The sequence below is a fragment of the Cryptomeria japonica genome, chromosome 1 (assembly GCF_030272615.1).
Source record: "Cryptomeria japonica chromosome 1, Sugi_1.0, whole genome shotgun sequence".
Lineage (NCBI taxonomy): Eukaryota > Viridiplantae > Streptophyta > Pinopsida > Cupressales > Cupressaceae > Cryptomeria > Cryptomeria japonica.
The window spans coordinates 465,018,626-465,027,031 of NC_081405.1; the positions used below are offsets into that span (position 1 = coordinate 465,018,626).

Sequence of the window (8,406 nt, forward strand, 5' to 3'; positions counted from 1 at the left end):
TGATCCCTGGTGGGCTCATTTGAAACCATTCAACTTCACGAGTAGACCAAAAGCCTATTGACATTATCTAAATTTTAAATATAATCTATATGAAAAAGAAAGGATAACCAAAAAACAAAATTGCAAATTCATCAAAATACACAGCTAAAAATCCAGAATCTTAAAAAAAAAAAAGTTCAAATAGATTTTATGTATATAGTCTGCTTTTTTGGTATAATGTAAATCGAAAATCCCATAAATCAAACATGATGAAAATTAATTCATTTGTGCCCTTATCTTATAAAGGAGGTCGAAAGGGATTTTTCGCTTTCCTCGTACAACCGTGGCCTTCCGTCACAACTTACAATCATATAAATATGGATGAGCTGCCCGTTTCCGACCTCTAGAAGAAGATAAGTCATTTGTATCAGAAATAAAACTGTAAGAAGACAGACAATAGTGTTGGAAAGTTGTGAATCATGGCGCTTGCAGTAAAGCACCTGTCATCATATCGTTCTTCATATTTACAGGGCTCCCCTTCTTTATTTTCAGAACGTTCCCCTTCCTCACCATCGTTCAAGGTATGTAATTGTTGACACCTTTTGTCAAATTAGGAACTGCTGTTATTGGAGCATTCAATATCCAGTTACGTTGTGTAAATTAATTTAGATATTCATACAAAAAGTCCAAATTGATCCAATATGCTGAAAATCACCGTAAATTGTTTGATGGCTTCTAAGGTAGTATTAAAAAAAAGGCAAAGTCGGCCTAAATACCAATTCTGCCCTTTTTCGGTTATAGAATACCCAAATGCTGAAGTTATCCTCAAAGCCACGGCCCAAATGTTCAAATTGCTTCGCAGTTTAGGGGTGTCCCATTTTTCATTTAATCCAAAAATTCAGAGTGCCCAAATACCTTAAGCGCCCTTCAGTTCCAGTCTGAGGTAGCCAAACTACCTAGCTTTCTCAAAAATCATCAGAATTTAAGTGCCCAGCTCTGTTACCAGAAACGATACGAGAGACCACCGTTTCCTTTAAAACGGACGAAACGCCGTTTCTATTTTTAACGGCCTTTTAAAGGTGTTGCGTATTTTCCCAAAAAAACAAGAGCTCATTTCTTCTATACAATTTTTCAAAATTCGATTTCTCTCCCACATTTTACATTTCTTGTTTCTGATAACATAGATGCACAAATACACTGAATGCCCTTAAATCACAATTTGAGAGTGACTACATTACTAAACTATCCCTCAAACCACAGTTAGGGTGCCGAAATGCTCAAACCTCCCTTGAATCACGGTTTGAGATTGCTCAATTTCCTTACTGTTTCTCAAACCACAAATAGAATGCGAAAATGCACAAAGTGCAAACTTCTTGTAAATCACAGTTTGAGAGTGCCTAGATTCCTTGTGTGTCTCTAGACCACATATTCGGAGTGCCCAGATACCCAAGCCATCTCATATAGTCTTTCTCTCATTTTCTGTGGGGTGGTGTATATGTGTAAACAATCTTGCATGGATAACGACTGTTAGAAAGAGGTGATTTAGAAGACATTACCTGCACCTTGGGTTTTCACAAACTTTAAGCAGGCTTTGGGGTAAGTCTCCAATTTAATTTACAATCTATTTAATACATGGGCAGGTTAATCCACACGCTGTTCAATCTAGTGGTATAGCTGTTTCATAAAGTGGCGGTAAACCATAGGTTGAGACTGCCCAATTTCCTTGACCGTTTCACAAATCACAAGTAGAGTGCCGAAATGCACAAACTTCCCTTAAATCAGAGTTTCAATGTGCCTAAATTTCTTGTGTGTCTCTAAACCACATATTCAGAATGTCCAAGCTTACGAGCTGTCTCCTATATTCTATCTCTCATCTTGTTTGGGGTGGTGTAACTATATGTCATGTAAATTAGATTGCATGGATAGCAACTGTGAGAAAGAGGCGATCTAGAAGGCATTACTTCAGCTTGGGCTTTGACAAACCGGAAGCAAGCATTGGAATGTTAAGTCCCCAAATTAATTTACATTCTATTTAATACAGTGATAGTTAATAGAGCAGGGTATCCGTTTCGTAGGATGTTTTTTTGGATTAATATTTTATTAGTTTCTCTTGCACCGTTTGAGAGAGCCCAAGCTTTTCTTAAATCACAGTTTCAGACTGCTCAAATGCCTTGTGTTAGAAACCAATCTTTAAACCTGCATTTCAGTTTTCTTAGATCCCTAAACTCCTTAAAACCATGATTTCAAAATGCACAATTGTCAGCACCATCTGAAATTCCAAATATCAGGCTGGGAAACTTTACATACTGGATCAGATTGTTCTTAAACCACAATTTCAAATTGCCATAGCCCCTGCATTGCATTCAAACCATAATTTCAAAAGGACTACATGTTTAGGCTTCTTCAAAAGCACAGTCTTAGCTTGTCTGAATCATCACACCTCAACTTTTCTTAGAGTTATAACTGCAAATCATTCAATTTCTTAAACTGCACTGAAACTTATATTTGTGACTGTTGAATCGTCTATGCTACCCTCAAGCAACAAATGTTGGGTGCACAGATGTCTTGGATAATTTAATGGTTCTTCATTTTATGATTCAGTATGATCTTTGATATAGGTGAATAGAGGAGGGGTGCATGTAACTTGTAAGAAGAAGGACATTCATCCAGAGTACTATCCTCAGGCTAAAGTGTACTGCAATGGAGAGGAGGTAATGGTTACTGGAGGAACCCAACCCAAGTATGTGGTTGATATCTGGTCAGGCAACCATCCCTTTTACCAGGGTAACAAGGCACCTGTTATGGTAAATGATCGTGTGGAACAATTCAAGAGGCGCTATGGTGTCTCTAAGCTTTCTGAAGTTCCAGTACTCACAAAGGGTGAGATTATCTGGGACAAGAAAAAGCCTTTATCGAAAAAGGGGAAGAAATGATCAAGATCTAGTAGGCACCAGTTTAGACAATTCTTTTCTAATTTATTATTTGTGTCCCCATGATGTGTGTGTTATGTATCCATAACTTTGTAAGTACTCATGTTTTCCTATTTTAATTTATTAATATTAAAGATGGCTTATTAGTTATTACATGAAAAACATTGAAGATTTATGGTGTCTAGTGATTTCTGTTGGGTGTTTAGAGAAGCAGGATATGCTGGCGCCAGCATTTCATAATGTTGTTTGCTTTTATGTCTCAAGAAGAAATTAAATTTGTTGTATTTTTTAAATAGGCCGACAATTAGAGGAGAAAGGAACTAAAGAGTTTTTTTTCTTGTTCGCTTTGTTATCTTTTGAAACTTTTTGTGATTATGGTTATTTGAAAGTGGTTTTGTTGCTGTCTGCTATGAAACCTAAGGGGGATAGTTATAAGACTTTTAAACTGTGGTGTAGTTCTTTCTGGAAGTAACCCAGTTTAAATGTCAAGAGCTAATACCTATCCATTCTACCATTTTTGTGAATTCTTATAAAGAGATAAAGTAGATCATCGAAATATGTATTGTATACGCCTATTTTGTGATAATTTTTCTTGAAGGTTTTGAGAGTCTAAATGATGTTTTGACAAGTTTTTTTACCAAATTCTTACAGGTTTATGTTATGAGAACTTACTTTAATTATATACTATTTCAAAGAAAATGGTATTTGAAGAAGTCTAGTTTATTTTGGCAGCATTCACAACTTTGGTGTATGGAAGAAAAATATCATGCTTTTTAAAATGCTTAGAGGTAAACATCAACGATCTTTTATCCTGTATAAGTGCAGAATATTATTTGTTAACGAAGTCTGATGTTTCATGCTTGGTACTATTGCAATCAATATTTGGGGCATAGGATAGCCAAAAAGGATAGAGGGACAGATTAAAGATATATGGTTCTCAAGCTTTGCTTAATGTGTCCTAATAACCTTTTTCTTGCAAATCCTTCGTCACACCTGGGTCAAAGATGCCTTGTCTGCAAAATTGATGGTTGTTGAATTTCTATCATATGGTTAAATGGCAAGTGAAAGCAGGAGACTACTAATATGGTTATGTGTAAACCAGTTCACTTACCATTTTGGGATAGGTTTTTAACTGGTACAAAGCAACAGGATCTTAAAAAATTGGAATAGGTGTCATTCAGATAACAAAAACCTCGTCATTTTATAGGCCACCTGAGAAGAATAAAGACGTAAAATAATAATAAATATGTCCAAACGGTAAAAAAATAAACTTATTTCGACAAATCGCAATCTCTCCCTACAAGGAAATCAAGACTAATTTAATTTTGAAATTATTATAAAACTTAAACATTTCCATTGATCATCAGTGGAGAATTGAGTATCAAACAGGATTCTTAAAGAGTGAACGTTTCACGTGTCTATTTCATCTTTGTCTCAGTCAGATTGGAGGTTCATATTGGCTAATGAGAAAGACCTGCATTTTTAATCATCACTGCTCCATCCGCAAAGATATCAAAGTAAAGAATGGTGCCTTAATACAGATTTCTGTATTAGTTCAGGAGAAAACTGAATAACAGCTTCCAGGCTCATTTCTATCAGATTCAGATGGAGTCAAATCACTCGCATGTGAAAAAACCCAGAGTACATGTAAACTATGTTTTCAATAGCCCAATTCCGAGGATAATTGCGTATTATAAGGTCAACAAACAGTAGCGTTGCTTGTTTAGAGATTCACAAGGGCATTTTGAAGACCTCATGATATACAAAGATTGGATTCCTCAATAGCTTCATATGATACAAGAACTAGAGGTGTCTCTATCTACTTACCAGATTTGTCACTTTTGGCAGAAAATCCTTATCCCCAGATCCTTCCGTTGCTAGCACCATGTTTATCGCTACCTTTGGAGTGAACAATACCACGAGAGAACTCTGAACATGCAATTATTGTGCATCTATTAGATTGAATGACTAGGCAGTATGGGCCTCAACCAAATGTCAGCACAAATGCCATAATCAAATTTGTCAGTCTCGACAAGGCACGACTTTTAACAAATCTTTAATTCCTCTTTGCATCTTGGGCTTCTGATGCATCTTTTTTGGTGGCCTTTTTCGGCTTTCAAGTTTCATCTTATTAATTTTCATGACGAGTATCATCTCTGCTCTGCTATTATCCGTTCTTTTTATTGTTATGATATTTACTTTCATGTGTCCTACTTCGATGGAGATGCAGTCTCCTTGGTTTTTTTTTGACCCCTAGTTCACGGAATTAATTAAATTAAATCAAATATTTCTAACAACTGGCATTATAACAGTGTTAAGGTCCAAGGGCACATTCTATTTTTGAAAATACTAGATAATCAAATCCACCAAGAAAAAGATCACATACTTTGTTTGTTGCGATGGGGTGATAATAATATTACCCTCGTTTCACCTAAACTGACTTTGTATGGATTGGAGGCATAAATGTATTAACCAGAGCTAGTAGCTCAAGATCAAAAGAATGAAAAGAAGTGTTCAGAACTTTTCACTCAGTTTGGAGGATAGTGATAAAATGTAAATGAGTTATGAGAAAGCACACCAATCAAAATGATGGAAGCTCTTATTCCAATCATTAACTGTATGTGTGGCATTCTAGAGTAGCAACACTTGCACAAATATCTATTAGAAGATTATTATGCTTTCTACACGGTGAATGCACACTAATCTTATGTACATGTAAAAGTGGTAAATAATTTTCATTTCTTTAAGAGGAAAAAAATTGTAATTACTTTTGAACTAAGCTGCACACCACCTGTCCGCAAAGCTGATACGACTGTGCAAGCTTTATATTATTATTCAGGGCAATCCCAAAAAGGGCACATTACATATTAGCCTTGTCTGTTTTTTCTGCTAGTCACATGTGATACGACTGTGATATGACTATGCAAGCTTTATATAAAGTGCAAGTCTTTGGCGAATAGACATGTATTTTATCCTTATGTGATCACCGATAACCACCATAGCTCTAGGAATTGTTTTTGGGATGCCATAAGTATTTTGTGACTAGCAGAAAAAACAGACAAGGCTAATATGTAATGTGAGCTTTTTGGGATTGCCCTGAATCTTGCCCAAAAATCACAAATTCCATTCAAATAAGAAATGTAAGATTGTTAGAGGTATAACTTTACCATTTAGAATGCCTTTTAACAAGATAAAGCCTGATTTAAGTCCTGCAACCATATTAAACATTATTGGATCTATATATATTTATATAATTCATAAATCTCAAATTTATCCATTCGAGTTAGTAATCACACATGTAAGTACAAATACATATAATTATCATAATTCATTAGATAGGTCTAATCACAATAGAGTTTGAATGAGGAACATGATAGGATCAGCCTGAAGCAATCCTCACACTAAGCCCCAGACAGGATATATCATCCCCCTTAGCCCCAAGTGGCAGGCACATCGGACATCCAGCATGTGGTGGTCTATCTAGTGGGATGCTTGTATCTGCATCTTCTATACATGTTTCCTTATTCATCCTCTTTGAGAGCATGACGGGTTTCAATCAAAGGCTTCCCTACCAACCAATCCACACTATGGAATCCTTCGGAGAATCATATAAGGCGCCAGGAGCCTGTCCTTCCCAATCAAGCCCAAGAGCATGGAATGAAGACCCAGACATTTGGCCTCTTGGCCCCACCCCAGGGGTTGGCGCACTTGTTTCGGGTGTCAGTGCTGCTGCCTCCTTATCACGTATTTCTTCCTTCACTGCATAATGGAGTGGTTGGTTGGATCAAAGTATTAAAAGGATCCTAATTAATATAACTAATTATGCATGTATTAAACATATATCTTATACATACCACAAAGATGAATGAGATTGCTATTGTCTGCTATATATAGTAAACCTTTGATCTGATCGATATATGCCTGATTGCTGTTTGTACTCGTTGCTTGATATTTTTTTTTCTGATATGGTTGGATGAATGTAGGCTGCCGATTACAATGCTGCCTATCCTTGATGGATTGAGGTTGCTGGGAATTATTGCTTGGTCGCTTTGATATTTTATGACTCATCTGCCCTTTGTGGATGAGTGCTTGTGCTTTTTGATTACCCCCTTCAACAAATGGCCATCTCTCCTATTTTATATCTTCATGATGGGAGAGTCACATCCTTTCATTAAGTTCATTGCCCTTGCAAGGGACATAACCCTTCAGAATTAATCGCTGCACACTTGCAGATCACATCCCTTTCTATTTCCAATTCGCACCTTTTCACATATCAATTGCTGCTTTTTCATGTATTTGATCGCTGCCCTATGTTTTTGAGCAATTATATATTTTTATATTAAATCTGATATAGGTCGGCCCCCATATTGAATCTATATTAAACTATATGTAGGTCGGCCTCCAATGAGTTTATATATTAAGTTTAATCTTCATAATTAGATTAATCTAGGTCGGTTTCCAAATAATCCCAATCGGCCTCTATGGTATTCAATGCCTAGGTTATTAATAAGGGCTGCGATTTGTTCTTTCTGTAAATGGCTGCTAACCCTACCTTGGCAGGGGCATGGCATAATATACAATGAAAGTTCTTAAAGAGGCTCAAATAAATTTGTACACGGTGTATGTGCACAAGAAGTAATATCAGATGAGCTTAAGAAATCCCATTTAATCAAACACATTGAAGTTGATGAGGGAAGTAATATTACACCTAACTACTAAGACGGTGAAGAGCAATAGTAATATGGAACAATTACACATACTTGAACTCGGAATACATGGTATTATTGGACCTTGAAAGGATATGGTATGAGCCAATGTCTTTGTATACAATTCCAATTCTAGAATCAGTACTAGTGCCTTATGAAGTTAAGGTATGAAATTTAATACAATAAGTTATACATGTGCAAAGGGCAAATAATCTTAAATTGTTTTTAAATCTAATGTGCCATCAATGCTTAAGCAGTTCTATGATTAGTCTAATAGGTCTAGAGGATTACTCTTATAATTTGTAACACAATTATTCAAAATGAAGATTTACACACTATAGCAGCACAATACATTTTCCTTTCACAAATATGGGATCTACTAAATGCTTAAGTCCTAACAGATGATCACGAAACTGGAGTTAGATAATGCTAATTAACAAAGATTTCAAAAGCCTAACACCATAAAGAATGTTTCATTTTGAGCCATTGTTTTGTTGAATTGGATTGTTTTATTGTTTGTACTACTTATTTTTTATTACTTGTAGCACTTGAGTTCTTTTAACATTAGCTATTGCAACTTCTTATACTAGTTATTTTTTATAATTGTAGCACTTGTAGTTATTTTGATCTACTGAGTTGCTCGTTTGAAAAAAAAATATTTCTCTCGTCTTTTCAAAGATGCTGTTTAAGTACCAATGAATACAAAAGGCTTGAAAAGAGTGCATATGTTTTGGACTAGATTGAAGCCTATTTTTTAATGATTGAAGTTTGAATTTGGCTAGTGATTAGGA

The 8,406-nt window shown here is 35.6% G+C and overlaps 2 protein-coding genes across 2 annotated transcripts; one reads left to right on the top strand and one right to left on the bottom strand.

Moving 5' to 3' along the window:
- The first annotated feature begins 316 nt into the window (after positions 1 to 316).
- Positions 317 to 3,062, top strand: LOC131071642 (large ribosomal subunit protein bL31c). Its single transcript, XM_058007576.2, has 2 exons — positions 317 to 560; positions 2,598 to 3,062. The coding sequence occupies exons 1-2, from the start codon at positions 459 to 461 to the stop codon at positions 2,910 to 2,912; spliced, it is 417 nt and encodes a 138-aa protein (XP_057863559.2). The 5' UTR covers positions 317 to 458; the 3' UTR covers positions 2,913 to 3,062.
- Positions 3,063 to 6,177: 3,115 nt separating this feature from the next.
- On the bottom strand, positions 6,178 to 7,301 carry LOC131071711 (uncharacterized). Its single transcript, XM_058007658.2, has 2 exons — positions 6,764 to 7,301; positions 6,178 to 6,668 (listed from the first exon to the last, which is right to left on the bottom strand). Exons 1-2 carry the CDS (start codon positions 6,975 to 6,977, stop codon positions 6,478 to 6,480), a joined length of 405 nt encoding a protein of 134 aa, XP_057863641.2. The 5' UTR covers positions 6,978 to 7,301; the 3' UTR covers positions 6,178 to 6,477.
- Positions 7,302 to 8,406: the final 1,105 nt, after the last annotated feature.